At 38.4% G+C, this 17,500-nt stretch overlaps 1 protein-coding gene across 1 annotated transcript in view; it reads left to right on the top strand.

Moving 5' to 3' along the window:
- Positions 1 to 17,500, top strand: part of LOC138003660 (DNA ligase 4-like) — a 48,375-nt gene that overhangs the window by 11,412 nt on the left and 19,463 nt on the right. Inside the window, exons 9-19 of the mRNA XM_068849848.1 lie at positions 1,029 to 1,135; positions 3,798 to 3,878; positions 4,444 to 4,509; positions 5,376 to 5,425; positions 6,944 to 7,040; positions 9,347 to 9,406; positions 11,011 to 11,111; positions 12,255 to 12,307; positions 13,096 to 13,134; positions 14,303 to 14,398; positions 15,831 to 15,950. Coding sequence (XP_068705949.1) covers positions 1,029 to 1,135; positions 3,798 to 3,878; positions 4,444 to 4,509; positions 5,376 to 5,425; positions 6,944 to 7,040; positions 9,347 to 9,406; positions 11,011 to 11,111; positions 12,255 to 12,307; positions 13,096 to 13,134; positions 14,303 to 14,398; positions 15,831 to 15,950 — 870 coding nt within the window. The remainder of the gene's footprint in view (positions 1 to 1,028; positions 1,136 to 3,797; positions 3,879 to 4,443; positions 4,510 to 5,375; positions 5,426 to 6,943; positions 7,041 to 9,346; positions 9,407 to 11,010; positions 11,112 to 12,254; positions 12,308 to 13,095; positions 13,135 to 14,302; positions 14,399 to 15,830; positions 15,951 to 17,500) is intronic.

Raw genomic sequence — 17,500 nt, forward strand, 5'->3', positions numbered from 1 at the left:
TCCATAATACATGCAGTTTGTATTATAGTAGATAGGCTGATCAAGCTGGCCAGTATGCTAAACTGGGTTGTCAAGATTAAGACATTAAAATCAGGGTTCGTGCTACTCCTTGAAGTCCTTGAAAAGCCCTGAAATTTAATTTTGGACTTCAAGGGCACTTGAAAAGCCCTCGAGAAATAGGATTTTGTGGAAAACTGCTTGAAAACTCCTTGAATTTTTGCTTGGGTGAAAATTGTTAAGATTGCATCATGCTAAGTTAAAGAGACATTTCAAAAATTAAGCCCAAAATTGACCATTAGGGAAACATGGTTTTAATATTAAACCAAAAATTAAAATTATGCCCATTCATGCACTTAACCTGCAGCATGTGGTAAGGAATATCAAGGTAGGCTTTTTCAGCAAAGAAAACACCGAAGCACTATGTATGGCATAGATATCTTATAAAGACTCCTTGAAAACTCCTTGAATACTCGTGGAATTTTACAGACAAAATCCAGCACAAACCATGAAAATCTTTAAGTTCCACTCTCAGGACTGAAACCGTTTGATAGTGAGCCTAGACGGGAGTTTTTTAGTGGACCTAGATGTTGGCAACCCATTCAAGCCTAAAGTGGTCCCATTGATATGGCGAGTAGAACTGTCTGGTTTTAGACGGTAAATTCTTTAACTTTTTCTCTCAGAACTTAAACGGTTTAATATAGTGAACCAACAATTGTAGAATGATGCTGCTAAAAGGGATAATGATAATAAAAGTAATAATAATAATAATAATAATAATAATAATAATAATAATATTTGTTATTATTATTATTATTATCATCATAATAATAATAATAATAATAATAATTATCACAATAATAATTATTATTTATGATGTGCATGTTCTATAAAATAATCATATGGGCAGAACAACTTCACAAAAATAAACAGCAATAAAAACTAATTGATTACAATGGTGAACATTAAGGGGAAAGGGTTAAGATAATGAAATTTCTGGATCAATTATCGCACTGTGGTTTGGTTTACAGGTAGAAAAGATCATGAAGAATCAAGCATTTTACATAGAAACAAAAATAGATGGAGAAAGGATGCAACTCCACAAAGAAAAAGATGTCTTTATGTACTTTTCTAGAAGGTACTTGTAAACTTTGTTTAAGTGTCTAGTCGTTCTAGCACTGGAGCACTAACTGGGGACACTGTAAACTGAAATTAACAATAATAACACAAATCAAGTCAAATTTTGGTTTTTAGGAGAGGGGAAACTGGCCAGGAGTACTTGGAGAAAACATCTCGGTGCAGGGTAGAGAACTAACAAACTCAACCCACATATGACGCCGGATCTGGGAATTGAACCCGGGCCACATTGGTGGGAGGCGAGTGCTCTTACCATGGATTAAGAATACTGATTGACTTTCCAAGTCATTTTATTAATGAGCAAGATGCATCCCCGTACAACACCAAAATAAGTTACTGCTTGTTGTTATTATTATTTGAAAACTGAAAATCGATTTATTTAATCTTGAGATGCGCGACCTTTTAACCCGGTTTCCCCATAGGCAGCTCAGGTTTGCTTTACACGCGAGACGTGACAGTGAAAGCATCATATCAGCGACAACGCTGTTCTAGACAATTTTTGTTTTGTTTTTTGAGTTAGTTTCATGACAAAGAAGCAGAGGAGCGAAAAGTCATGAATGATTGAACCAAATAATGTAAGTTAAGTCACCTTGCTTATTTTGTTTTTTGGAGCTTTTTTAAAATCAAATTTTATTGATTTATTATAGAAAAATACAATTGGCGCGAAAATACCTTTGTTCCTTGCCGTCAAAAGCGAAGTATTTTCCATCCCCCCCCCCCCCCCCCCAAAGAAAAAAAATTGCCCATGCAGCCATAATACATCATTAAGATTTACCACCTTACCGGGAATCCCATGCCAGAAAGCCTGGAAAGATTTAAGTTTCAATGAGATTGGAAAAATGTTATCAAGGCAGCTGGGAGGTGCTCAATTGCAGCTATTATGCATGAGACAGACGTTGACCAATCTACGTAGTATAACAGTCAGGTGTACAACAAGTTATAATACTAATTTTAACCAAAGGAGAGGACACCATAGGGATAGACGAATATTAGCATAGTACTAGCGTGGCTCGGTTGAAGCAGTAAGCGAGAAATTAGAGCTACAAGAATAAAGTTTGAGTCATTTAAAGGATGATATAATTAAAATTAACAGACATTTACATTGTGAACACAGACTGTGCTGTTTTCATTGCAAGAAAAAACTGCGCTTCGAACTCGCTTTTCAGCCAGAAAAAGGGTTTCGAGTACACTTCTTGGTGAATGGCTGTGTACAGCCTTGACTTTGTCTTTGGAAGATTTCGACAGCCTCTTAAACAACGACACTCCAAAACAGTTTAAAAAAGCTCGAAAAGACAAAACAAAACAAAAACAATTTGAGTTAACTTACTTTATTTCGTTCGTTCACTGAGAACCTTTTTGCTTATTTGCTCCTTTGTCATGAAACTAACTCAAAAAAACAAAACAAAAATTGTCGAGAGCAGTGTTGTTGCTGACGTGACTCTTTGATAGTCACATCTCATGCATAACACGAGCTTGGGCTGCCTGTGGTTTCCCCAACTTCAACATCACTTTTGTCCCGAAATGGCAAAGTGCATGTACTGCAGTACAGATAATTGAGAGTTTTGATAAGCATCACCTAAAATAATGCAAAAATTAATTATTTCTGATGCTGAGTACGTGTAGGTTTACAACATTAACTATGTACTAATAATGGGACCCTTTAGTAATAATAAAGTGACAAACGTTTCTTTCGTATTTAATGATGAGGTACTCATTGGAGAAGAACCTCTTGGAGCAGAGTAGAGAACCAGCAAATTCAAACCATGTGCGATGCCAAGTCCAGGAATCCATCATTGGGAGGGGAGTGCTTTCACCACTGCACCATTCCTGGCTGCTCCCAAATTACTGATTCTTCCTGTATATTCTTGTATTTCTGGATGTACTTTTAAGTGCGTGAGGGTACCAATCTAAAAGATTTCACTCCAGCTTACACCAGTTGAATTTGCTGTACTTGTCTTGAAATAGAGGATCCTTAACAAAGAAAAAACATCATCATTGAATTGTTTCAAATCTAATGATGACTGCTTGCAATCTTTAACTTACTTGTCAGTGTATCCAGTTTGTATGTCACCAAATATGGTATTGCCAACCGTCTTTGGCTTACATGCAACTGTTGCACACTATGTAATTTACACATTTCATTGCGCAAACATAGACCCTGTGCAAAAATGGCTGCCTTTAAATTATTCTTTTGTTCATATTCAAAATAGCCCAACTAACCTCGTTAGGGATAACAAATTCTTTAGAATTTTTGTCTCAAAAACGAGGTTAGTTGGGCTATTTTGAATATGAACAAAGGAATAATTTAAAGGCAGCCATTTTTGCATAGGGTCTATATTAATTAACACAATATATACATACCTATATATGTACAGTACACTCACACCTTAATTACACCTTAATCACTCACTGAAACGCTATGTGGTAGCCAGACGCACAGTTTTTTATAATTCAACTTTTATGCATTTAAAGAGTAAAAAGCAACACATTAAAATTCAGTTTTGGACTCGTAACAGATTAACTCAACTTATGTCTTAATTTATCATTAATTTTGGAACATGTAAAGTAAAGCACACATTACAGATACTTAATACAACAAGTTTTCTTTTCCCCTGTCACCACCTTTGTAAACATTGTCAAATACATTGTGTTTTCTTTGGTAGTGCAAATGATCACACCCACACATTTGGCGCAAATCCGTCTTCAGGAGTTCTCACACCACATATTGCTGGCTGTTTCTCAAGGTATGATTGCGCATTCAATGTCAGATGAACCGTTATTATTAGCTTTTATTTTTTAGACTGCTTTTCAGCCAGGTTATCAACTTGAAGATTTTCTGTTCACAATATTATGTTAATGTAGAAATGGAATAAAGTGCATGACTTTAAGAGCATAATTCCTTGACTTGATCGTGGTATAATTATGTTCCGTGTTCATCAATATGTCCACTGTGTACGTATAAGCATTTAAATTGTCATACATGTAGAATTAAAATGTTAATTTTGTGGATGTTAAACTTGATGGTCTTCCCATCTGAAAACTATGGCCATTTTCAAAATCGTCATTTTGAAAATGGTTTGAGCTTAGGAATGACATGCCTTCATGGAATTATATCCTCTGAATGATTGTAGTCTTGAAAAGGAATGCTCTTTTAACCCTGGCATTTGACAACCTGAGCAAAGGCTATCTTCATAACCGAAGGAAAGTGTGTTATCAGTGGATTGTGTATATATTTTTTATTTTTCTTCTTTTTAATAGTGTTATTCAATGTTAACCCTGCAATGTACACTTATGGTCAATTTGTTGTAGCTCAGTGCATTCCTGTATATTGGATGGTGAAATGATTGTGGTTGATCCTGCAACAGATGTTTGGCTGTGAGTATATTATAGTGAGAAATACATGTAAACCTACATGTAACATCTACTTTGTATTTAACAAATAGATATCCATGTTGCCCTGCATCTGTTCAGTTATAATTATAATAGATCAAAGATGACATCAATGATGTTCTTACCAGATTTTGATCTATTGCTGAACAGACGCACAACAGCATGGAATCTATTTTTTAAAATTTAATATCATTTATGCATCTGTCCTGCAATAATTAAATAATTATGTGGAACAGACGTAGGTGAGAACCAATCAACATGCATGCATTATTGACCTTGTTACATGTACATGTGTATAATAAAGCAGACTGGAATACTTCAGAATCTATGAGGAGAAACGCTCAAGCTTTTTTGTAAACTTCCCCCCCCCCCCTTTTTTTTGAAGACTCGCACAATTCCAAGTTTCACCACCAACCTGAAAATTCAGTTTGCAATGTGGCTGAGAAAATTTGGTGCTTTGAATGTATTATAATAATAATGCACCCAAAGCTTCAGCACCAGCTTATTCCTTGGTGACACTATCAGTGCATGGCAGTATACATAGTGAACTCCCCACACCATCATCTATGCTTTTAACTTTTACACCTCCCCCTTTCCCTTACAAAAACTCTGCAGAGCTCCTCTGCCAAATTCAGGACTGGGTTTAAATCCCTGTGTTACTTTGTAATGATCCAACCAAGCCAGTTAGAGAAGACATACCTGTGACTGCTTTCGATCAGGCAATGGTCGTGTTGAATAATATTATATGACATATAGCTTTAATCCCCAAAATGACGACCAAAACATTTTCATGGACCACAAGATGCCATTTCAAGTTTGACACTGGACCTCTGTCTTTTTTGTGTGTTTAGATCAAAAGGGATGAACATGGATGTAAAGTCTTTAACTACTTATGAAAATGGTATGTGAAAATCATGGTCTTGGAGTTCTGGCGGTAATTTGACCCCCATATTTTCTACATAACCAGCTCCCATGGGTTTCTTCTCTGCATTACATGTACTGTATCACTGTTGTGATCTTTTAAATATGTATATACACAAGTGAAACATCAAGAAAATAGCCGAAATTTTTCGGAAATGATGCATGTCCCATTGGTTAGGGTTGTATTTGTGGATCCTCCGGGTTAAAATGTTTCTCTCACCACAATCTAGATTTCCCATTGTTGGACCTTACTTAAACTACATAGACCATACATGTATTCCCAAATAGTGGCCGATGAAGTACTCTTTTGTCTTCTTGTTAGTGAGACCAGCTAGCCTCGCTCTTAAGCAGCATTTCTTTTGCATTATGTCCATGCAAACGAGTGCTAGTTGGTCTTATTAGCACAAGGACAAAGAAATCATTTATTGGCCACCATTTATCAGTATGATGACTTGATTCAATTCGTAGGTTGTCCTTCTTTTCGGGCAACATAAGCTTTCTTGTACTTGCTTTCTCACCCCTAATGGGGTCCCACTGGCAAGTATAGACAGTTAAATCTACAAGTGCCTCCCTTAGTGTTAACAGGGACTCAGATCTTGAGTAGACCTAGATGTTGCTAAGCGTCTCAGCCCTAAACTGCCCCCTAATGGCAAGTAATATATAGATTTAGTCAAGGCTAAAAGTGGACCTCTCGTGTTAATAAGTTGACCTGGCTTGAGCCTGCGATCCAATCGAAAACCAGTATCCGGTCAGCGGTCAACTAAAAAAAAACAGCTGACCTCGATGAGCTTTCAACTTAAGCCCGCGATATGATCATGTGATACTGGTCAGCGGATACCTTGTCCTGACAGGTGTTAATTGAGCACAACATGGATGTCCAATGTCAAAGATGTTCCCGCCATAAAAACGCAGGTTGCACCACAGAGTTTCATATTGGCATACATGGAGAGGTGGTCGCTCGGTGATCAAGACCGAATTTTCTCGCACCGATGGGTTACTATATTTTCTTCCCCATGGTACTCCACGCGTGCGCGGAGCTCCACTAAAATCATCCGGCGTTATATAGAGTAAAGAAAGTGAAGAGTTAAAGGGATGTAGTGTTTGAGAGTATCTCGATGTTGGTAACCATTTTAACCATGAACCCTCGCCCAACGAAAAGTAAAATCTTCTGGCTTGAGCGCTTGTGGAGCAAAACCCTGAAAAAGTTCCTCTTTATAAAGTCAAAATCGCACTGAGATAGGAAACTCTGCAAAAATGTTCGTTTCAGCCTCAAAATGGAACTTTTTTGTGAAAAGTGCCATTTTTTCAGCATTTTGAGCTGTTTTCGAGCAAAAACCTAAAAAAATTCCCCATTCGGTCAAAATCACACCCGCTTAGAATGTCACTCTAAGGATGGAGAGAGTTAAAAACAAAAGGGACCATCCAGTCATAATTTTTTGTTGGGAAAGTATCATACATGTACTTAGGCTTAGATGTTGCTTGGTAATGTTTTCTGTAGGCTACCATCCTTGTTTCGTCGTGTTTGATATCCTTGTTATCAATGACAAGAAACTTGCCAATGTGCCCCTTTGTGAAAGAATCAAAACCATGGAAAAGTAAGTACAGTGTATGACACAAACACGTGTTTGAAACAGGGATTTTTGTGGAACTGCAGGCCAAAAGAAACTTGAATATTAAAGTCAATTACAACAATTTCTCTTGAGCTAATTGTTATTGTTGCGCTAGACTGGTAAGAACCAACAATAATAATAATTATCATTAAATTACTTAGATAGTATGTGCACTACGAGTGATTCTACAGTATGGCTTGCTAAATTCAAAAGTCTGTATTTGTTCTTGATTCAAAGGTCTAGAGATACATCAATTCTCGGTGTTTTCTCGAGTTCCACTTGTGAGAGATAATAGGTAAATTAATAACGCCCCAAGAAGGTGAAGTGTCTCCACTATTTTTTGCAAGTTGTTGTAGCTCATTTGTGAGTGCAACGTTTTGAAAACAGAATTAGTCACACGTTTTTCCTCTGCTCTTTCAATTTGGGTACTAAGGCCCGTTTTAAACGTCTCATTTCACATGTGCCGAATCTGATGCGAATGAGCGAAAACAATAGATTTTTCTTATTTGCATTAGATTCGGCACATGTGAAATGCGACGTTTGAAACGGGCCCAAGACTGAAATAAATAATAAAATGAGCATCTCTTTTATCCTCACCCACTATTTCGAATTTGCTTACAGGTATCTCGGCATTACTTATAATTGTAGAATACATACTATTGCGGGATCCAGGATGCATCAGTAGTAAAGGGGACATACCGGTATATTTTTTGAGGGGGTGTAGAAGTTGTTAAAAGGGCTAGGTCACGCTATTTTAGGCATTTTCAGCACTGATCGAATGGTCATAGAATTAACTAAAATATCAAAATAACTGTTCAAAACTATAGAAGATCTCTTACAAAACACAGGGAAGCCAAGAAGGGACAGGGATGGACAAAACTGGAGAGGATTGAAACGGATTGAATTTGGGTAAATTTGAAAAACGTCGGCCCGCCTTTTTTCAAATTTATATCAGTCTATATCAAAATGTCATTTACAAAGCTTGAAAATCATTCTCAGTTGTTGTGGCCGTGATTTTGCAAATGAAAGACTCTTGCTCTGCCAATTTGACGTTTAGAGCTCATAATTAACAAAATTAAACAAAATTACCTAAAATAGCGTGACCTAGCCCCTTTAATTAACCCACTGACGGCCAAACTGTCTCCCATTGACTAGTACAATCGTCTTCCGTTTGACACAGTAAAATCTATTACTGTGCATATGAGTCAATGCATTAATTAAAGAGGACATAGGATTTGAGGGGATGCGAAGATTTTTAGAGCGAGTTTAGATAGAGTGTCGTAAAACCAAAACCAAAGTAATTACTTAAGCCAATCAAAAAGGACGAAGGCATTCCGGTGAACCAATCAATACTCCCAAGTAAAAATTTTAGTTTCTAAAGAAACTGTGGTGCTGCGTCGGTGGGAGATTGAAACAGAAATTTGTTTTATCAAACTAGTTGTTAAAGGTCAAATAGCCACCGTGAAAGATTTGGATAGCTGACGTTTCGAGCGTTAGCCCTTCGTCGGAGCGAATGACAAAGGGCTAACGCTCGAAACGTCAGCTTTCCAAATCTTTCACGGTGGCTATTTGACCTTTATCAACTAGTTTGATAAAATAAATTTCTGTTTAAAACTCCCAAGTAATTACATGTAGCCGACACAAAGCACGGGAAAATGTGCACCCGCGAGCCACGATTGGTTTTGGTTTCACTTCTGATTGGTTGAAAAAAGTGGCGCGAGATCTTTGAACCAATCACTGGGTGAAGTAATGCAAAACCAAAGCAATTAGCTAATTACTTTCGACACTCAATTGAAAACCGCTCTAACCCTCTGACTTCTAAACCACCCTCATTGACGAGTAAAATCTTCTCACTCCTAGGAGACATGGTTTTGGAGGGGATGTAAAGGTTGTTAATATGTGTTGCAATTTTCTTTGCACCTTGTACCACATGTGGTGGCACAGTGGTACAGTGGTAACCCGGTGCACTGGACTCCTGACACGAGGGGTACTGGTGCGAGGCCTAGCTCAGTCATCATGAATGTCATCATGTGGTTTCCTTAGACTTCGTTAGAACTTTGCTGTATATCTTCTCCTAGCTGTAGAAATAGTCACTTAATAGAGACATACTGCTGAGGATAATCCTGTGATGGAGTAGGGGATATATTAAAAGTAGTGATACTTTCTGTCGCCTCATGCAACTTGAAATAGGCTCCGGCCGTGTGAGCCCCAGCTGGTCAAATGCGACTTTTGTCCATACACTATATGTGCAAACAAATGTTTTACATCCGAAACTATTGCTTTTTTTGAAGAGTACTGCGACCAAGGCCTGGATATTTTCAGTTTGTCGAAAGGCAGGATGCATCATCGAGGTACATGATAAAGCTTCATGTATGTACAGCCCTTTATGGTATGGTCCGTGCGGCCCCGTGCGCGCTTTCATTGTAAAACTATTGGGAATATCGCCGTAAAAGGGCCGTACGCATTAGCTCTGGCAGGGCCGAAAAAGCCTTACGGCCCTGCTAGGAATACGTACTGCTCCGTACGATGCGATTTTAGAGGATTTCGTCGCTTTTAAACATCCAAGTTATTTACAGCCAGAAAAGCAAATGCAAACAACATACAAGATAAATTTCCTGTGCAGATTTTGACTTATTTTCAGTTGTCCAAACTTCATATTCTGAGTGCTCATGAAGAGTGTCAAGAGCCCATATGATAAAATGCTTATTCACTGAGTGTAGGTCGGGCCGGACAGGAAAATATTTGGCTCTCGGTCATGGCGCTCGGTCCATACGCCATGACCTCGGGTCAAATATTTTCCCGTCCGGCCCACTCATTCAATAAGTACATAGTATGCTTAGAAAATAACATGTGGCTACTCTCAAATAGAGTGGAATTACTTGTTGTAGTGCTCTACCACTGATTTTGTTGAACAGCGATGTTGAAACGGTTTGCTCCCCTCTTTCAACATTGTTGAGTATGTGCGTGCGTTACCTAAGCAATCTCTCAATGACGTATCCATGTTAGACTGCAAAACAGTCGTATTTTTTGCGAACGCAAGCAACGCGATAAATATTCAAAAGAAAGGTCTGGAGCGAGTGTAGAAACGGCGAGGGAGAATGGGAAGAGACGCGACGGTTTCTCGCCTCACACGCCCAGCGTGTGAGGCTCGCGCGCTTCACACGCGAGGATCATGCTTACGGCGCTTCGAAAATGGAAGAAAACGACTGTTTTGCAGTCTATATCCATGTCTATCCATATTGATAAAGTTTAATAACCGCAGCTGCAGTGTGGGACCGAATAAAAGGCATCAACATCTATAGCTATCTTTCCGGCTCGGGAGTTCTCGCTTGGTCCCGCAAAATCAAAGATCTCTTTTCGGTGTGTTATCCCATATAATAAAGCCTCTATTGACCAAGCTTGTTCGGTCAAGGTGGCTGGATATTGACCTCTTTCTTGTTGTGTTTATGGACCGAGATGAAATAAACACGCAAAAGCTTGGTCAATATCCAGCCATCTTGACCTCACGCTTGGTCAATAACCCCATATGTCTTTGAAATAACCACGCAGTATGACACAAAACCAAAATAGATTTCAAATAATTTTCATCGGAATAGGGCCAAATGTGAGGCTCTCTTACGTCATCCCTTATTGATCCAGATTACATCTTACATCTCCTTTTAGACAGTCAATGAGACCGACAGACTGACAAATCAGACCAACAACAATCAGAACAGACAGACAGACAGAAGACTGGACAGAGGGGAGATCCACCTGACTGACAAAGAATACTGTACCAAAATAAAAATTGCTTTAAAGCTACCGACCGACTGAAAGTTCGTCAGTAATACACGTTGTAGGCAATCAACAGTGACCCCTCTAAAATATGGACTTGCGGGAGGATCCATTTGTTTCTCAAATTTATACCATTCCTTGATTTGAATTCCTTTAAGAAAATTTTCTTGTTCTGTTGTAGAGGAGACGTTGTAAAAGCTCTAAATGAGGCAATCGATAAAAGAGAAGAGGGATTGGTCATCAAATCGCCATCCTCGATTTATAAACCGAACGTGAGAAGTGGTATGCAACAGTTACTGAGGTCTTGCTGCTCACATCATTATTATTATTATTTTATTTAACTTTGCCAGTTAAGCTGGCAGAGCGCCACAACAGCTTGCGCCAATTACTGTGGCCCCTTTTTTACCCTCCCAACCATGATACACAACAGACCGCAACACTGGCAACTACGTGCCCTACTCTTAGCGACAAGCGTGTGGGTTCTGTTACGTCCCACAGGATTTTGAACATTGAAGGGTTGTGAAACGGGGCCTACGGTTTATCGTCTTTATCCGAGAAGACTAGAGAATATAACCATTTGCAGATGTAATTACAAAGGCAGCACTTTCTCCTCAATTATTTAAAGACCCTGAGTGTTGGTCCGGCCGGAGTTGACTTCCGGCGTGACAGCCCGGTGCTCAACCAACTGAGCCACCAGTGCGGGAATTTAAGCAACAATGCCGGCTACAGCAACGGCTACCCAAGAAAGCAATGATATTATTGGTTAAAAAAAGGGAAAGCTCACCTCCTTTGCCTCAGGCGACCCTATTGATGGTTTGCAACCACCCTCTAGAGACACAGATAACAATGATGTAATGAACAATTGCTGGTGGACGAACAAAAGGAGATAATGAGAGATCTTTTGTTTTCGTCCACCAACATGGCGGCGATGACGTAACGTGAAAACTTACAATTTAGTAGTGATAATTCCTGTGGTTGTAATTTATCTGCCGACATGCAGGCTCTCTTAACAATTGCCAAAACTTCGTTTTTTTTTGTGTGTGCTCTCATTTCAATGAACAACATGGATGCATCGGCCGCACCTTTTCTATTTCTCTATTTTGTCGTAGAAAGAAAACAGTGTAGCTTATTTAGGACGTGGTTCGTCTTAATCCCTGTAGTGCCTCTAACCTCTGAAGTTCCCAAAAGAAATGTGTCGCCGTCACTTCTCTACTCGTACAGCATTTTCACTGATATGTGAAAAGAAAGCATTGCCTTGAAATTAAAAAAACATATCGATACTGATTTTCACGTTTTGAAAATAAAATGTCATCTTTATCTTACAGTGCTGTTAGAAAACATCCAGTCCCCGGGTGCGTTGTTTAGGGTGTCTGCTAGAACTAGAGTGGACTTTAATCCAACTTAACTTTTCTATGAAATTTGTAGGAAGTGGCTGGATAAAAATCAAGCCTGAATATGTTGATAGTTTGAGTGATGAGGTATTGTGTTCTTACCTTGTCGTAAGCATACCACAAATAAAGAGTTCTTAATGTTAAACGTTCTTATTGGTTAACTTTGAGGTGATTGCTCAAAGAATTAGTCAATGCCAAGCCATCCTGACCCAGTAATCGTAATATTTTCGATAAGCATTTCTCCGCCGGTCAGTTATTGGCCATTTTCAAGAATACCATGATACTCTTTGTTTGCGCTCCAAAATGTTGCATTGTTTCTGGAAACAACGCTTCTGCAAAATTTGGGAGGGAAAACAAAGAGTATTATGATGTTTTTGAGAGTGGCCTATTCAATTCATGTTGAATATACTAAGACAATTTTTCACCTCCATGCAAGTAGAAGTAGAAATACCCTACTGCTTCACGCCTAAGTAAATTTGTACCAAAGTTTATTTCCAGGCTTCGATTAATAAGTATTCTTAGGTCTCCTTTGACCCTTGCAAGGTATTTAAAGAACGAAAAAGGAGATTCTTCATTCCATTCTGTTTCTGTTTTTTCAATTTTCTTCATAACAAGAGCTTTTTTGCGAGTTATGCTCATTGACGCCAATATTTTTAAAGGGATATTGAAAATCAAATAATATGATTCAAAATAACCAAGAGAAAAACAGGAATGCGGATCGCTCGATTTAACTCTCTTAGGTCACAGATTCTTGATTTTCATTAAGTTGAAAAATAGTTGAAAGTTATTCTATTGTTTGATTAATGTTGCGCGTTCACTCGTATTTGCAATTATAACACTCGTTTCTCTCTCTCTCTCTCTCTCTCTCTCTACAGATGGATCTCTTAATCGTTGGGGGCTATTTCGGAGTTGGTGTAAGTTCAGGTTTTGTCTTCATTTGTCTGTCCGACAAACAAGTGAAGACAAAGTAAGGCAAACAACGTTTTTTTATTTGGTTTTAAGAGGTCATTTGAGTTTGTTGCATCCAGCATTTAAACCATCCCTTTCGGATACTATAAATTGCGGATTTGATGAATGTTTGGGTGATTGCGCAACTTTGAGATCTGTTGTAATCCATGAAGGGAAGATCGCAATGGGACCTTCCAATTTCCTTGAGACTTACTAAGAAACATGGATTAATTTGCCAGTTTGCAGACTTAAGAGGGGATTCTTGTCCAGGTTGTAAGGAATGCAATTGGGCGCTTGCAAAATATCTCTCAATGGAAAAGGGTCATCATCGCAAACAGTTCCTCATATTTTCACCCCAGAGAAAATTGACTGTTTGCTATACACCTTCACCTTATCCCAAAATGGCCGACATTTTAGTATTCTTTTGTTTCCATGCAAATTGGCCCTTATGGCCTCGTTCAATGTTAACTATTCTGTTGAATTTTACGTTTGAAAGCGAGGCCATAATGCCAATTTGCATGGAAACAAAAGATTACTTAAAGTGCCCCTGTGACCAAGAAATCAATTCATATTTTTCTTTGGATTTCAAAACTATGTTAACTAAACACTAAGTGACCACGTTTTAAGCCTTGATTTCAAAAAGACACCTCTTTATTTTAACTGTAATTTTCCTATTTAATGGTCCGCCATTACTAACATTATGTTCTTGAGAGAGCTGGATCGAGGAGAAAATGACGCCAAAGCCTCGCTAGTTTAAGAATGCAATAGGTGTGTACGCCGCAGAATTAATATGCAGCACGGGGGTTTTGGGTTTTCAGACTTTTAAACTCACGCTTTGCATATATAATAAGCTGCGTTCACACACTGAAATTTTAAGCTACTGAGCCTCTGACGTCACTTTTCCATGGATCCAACCGTCTGAGGTCCAGTCGGTCAGTTTTGAACGTGAAATCCAAAACTTACACTCAAAGTAAACGGCCTTTGGATAAAAATCAAAGCTCAAAATTTTGCCAGTCAGGTGTTAAGCAAACACACTTTCAAAATCTGAAGGAAAAAAGGAAGTGGTTTTTTTTATCACAGGGGCACTTTAAATGGCGGCCATTTTGGAATAAGGTGTATTATTTTCATTTTTAGCGTCGCAGTGGAATGATATCTCATTTTATGTGTGCCGTGGCAGTGCCATCTGGTATCCCAGGGCAACATCCTTCAGTGTTTCACTCATTTTGCAAGGTAAAAGTGAATTCTAATATTGAATTATTAATAATATTAAGTTATTATTACTAATATAAATATTCTTAATAATAATGTTAATCTTGATCAATAGCGACTTTTTAAGCCATAAACAAGCGAATGCTGATAAAGTTAGTAGCCGATGTTTCGGAGTCATCGTGAAGTGAATAATTTTAATGCGACGATTAAGTTTCTATAAAGTCTCTACAAATTAGCATAATAACAAGGGCTCACACATTCTTTAAGGCAGCGTTTACACGAACGCTGTTTAATTTGTAACCGCATCGTTTTCGATGCGGCTACACCTTCTGTTTAGACGACACCGATCGAGACTGTTGCCGAAACCGCTGCCAAAATTGGAGCGTTTCAAAACGATGCGGTTTTGTCTGTCGTGTAAATAGCGAAACGGCATCAATTTGAATGCGGTTACTATTTTGGCGCGAAATTTGCATTGTTCAATTCAAAATAGTAACTTTAGCAGGTAGCACGACTTGGATTTTCTGGCGAAAACGGTTCCGTGTAAACACTTCCAAACCGCATCGATTTTGACGCGGTTTCGAAGTCATGTAAACGCTGCCTTACCTTTGCGCGGATCGAGTCACCTTGCACGTTTAAGGATGGTTTCAAATTTGATTGCCCAATCAAGGAGATACTTTTTATACGAAAATTGAAACCATCCTTAATCATGCAAAGTGACTCGATTCACGCAAAGGCAGTCACTTAAAGAGCTTGTGAGCCTTTGTTATTATGCCAATTTGTAGAGACTTTAAAAGTGTAGAAACCGAATCTTCAAATTGATGTATTCGCTTTGGCTTGAGAATGGTGTCACACGATAACTCCGAAATGTCAGCTACTAACTTTGTCAATAATATTAATATATCTTCGCTTTAACAACTGAAAACAAGGAATTGAATTTTGCATTGTGAACTTTTCATTGTTGCTAGTTAAATTACAAATACTTTTCGTTGTTCAGTACAAAAAACTGTTGTGGGCGAGGTGATCGAAAAACTTTATTACAGGGCAAGCAATTCTCAGGCTAAATGGATCACTTCTATTGGCTGGTTTTTGGTTGGGATTTACAGTATGGACTATTACTACTATGTGATGAATGCTTGGGTCAATGTTATTCATATATTCAAAATGGCTGAGACTCGGCATAATTCAAGATGGCGGCTATGAGCCGAGGAGTTTAATGAGATGCGCAACTAGTCAAACTAGGGAATATTGCCCCTCGGTCGTTTTTGTACGCATGTTGCTGCAGTCGGTCCGTCATACTACGACCTCGGGCCTATATTCCCTAGTACGGCCCTCGCGTTCTGTTAGTAAGAGGTTAAATTTTCCTATAGTAATGGTCAGTAATGCTCATCGCTATAGCTTCAACTCCTCAATAATTAACCATGAACGAGGAAATGAAGAACCTTTTTTACTTTAGGTTGGAACCGGTTACACAATGAATGAGTTGAACGAACTACATCAATTATTACATCCCCATTGGCGGCCATTTGATACTAAAAAGCCTCCTGATTCAGTTATTTTAGCTTCCGGTTACAAAGTAAGTAAAAGTAGTTCTTTGTCTTATGTCTTATAGAAGCATTTGCTTGTCCGCATAAAATGCGGATATCCATTAGCGAAGGAAACAAATTACAATCGGCCATTTCCGAGTTTATGTCTGCCTCCTCTAAGTGAGTCTAAGCGAGTCTAAGTGCGAAGTTTTTCTTATGAAAAATAGTTTTGATTAATCGTGTAGAACTAATTACCATCACGAAAAAACTTCGCACTTAGATTCGCTTTGAAGAGGTGGCAGACGTGAACTCGGAAATGGCCCATTTGATGCCCACAACATCGAAATGCCTTGGTTGTTACCACCTTTTGTGAGGACAAAATAGCCAAATCAGTCGAGGTATGAAATGAAAGTTACAAAGATCTTCTCGTTAGATAGAGAAACTTATTTATTCCCCGAAATCATCCCATATACATTGTGTTGTTTTTAGAACCTTTTGAATAGAATAGTATTTCACTTTTTTATTGGCTTTCAAAGACGGGAAATGTGATCATATAATGATCAATAACCGAGCAATGAAGGGGAATGGGTTCGATACGGGGTTGACGTCACAGACTGCTTTGCATTGAGAACATTCTTGGAAAATTAACTGCGATACAAATAAATTTGTGACGTCAACCTAGTATCGAACCCATTCCCACTCATTGCTTGGTCATGGATCAAACTATGACCACTTTACCCGTCTTTCGAAGCCAAATTAAAAGTGAAGTTGCAAAAGCAACACGATGTATTTGGGATGATTTCGGGGAATAAATAAAGGGGAAAAGTGTGTTGAGGTGATAGGCACTTTAATTCTTTCACGTATAAGGTTATACCTCCATGGAACCAACTACCAGGATGAAGTACTCAATCCCCTAATTTACGCGAATTTCACAAGAACTTAAAGTGGTACTACGACCAAAAATCAATTCTTTTTTTTCTTTGGATTTCAAAACTATGTTAACTAAACACTAACTGACCCAAGTTTTAAGTTCTGATTTTAAAAAGACACCTGTTTATTTTAACTGGAATTTTCTTATTTATTGGTCCGCCATTACTAACTTTAAAATCTTTAGAGAGCTGGGTCGAGGAGAAAATGACGTCAAAGACTCTCTTGTTTAAGAATGCAATGCGTGTGTACGCGGCCGAATTAATATGCAGCACGGGAGTTTCGGGCTTTCAGACTTTTAAACCCGTGTTTTGCATATGTAATAAATTGCGTTTACACGCTGAAATTTTAAGCTAGTGAGTAAATGATGTCATTTTCTCTAGATCCAACCTTCTGAGGTCCAGTCGACCAGTTTTGAACGTGAGTAATGGCGGACCGTGAAATCCAAAACTTGCACTCAAAATAAACAGCCTTTGGATAAAACTCAAAGCTCAAAATTTTTCCAGTTAGGTGTTAAGCAAACACGCTCTCAAAATCTGAAGAAAAAAAGGAAATGATTTTTTGATCATAGTACCACTTTAATGCCCGGGAAAACGACTTGAACATTTGCTTCAACATCTGTTCGATTTTGTTGAACAGCGATGATGAAACCGTTTTCTCTCCCCCCCCCCCC

Source organism: Montipora foliosa, chromosome 5, assembly GCF_036669935.1.
Source record: "Montipora foliosa isolate CH-2021 chromosome 5, ASM3666993v2, whole genome shotgun sequence".
Lineage (NCBI taxonomy): Eukaryota > Metazoa > Cnidaria > Anthozoa > Scleractinia > Acroporidae > Montipora > Montipora foliosa.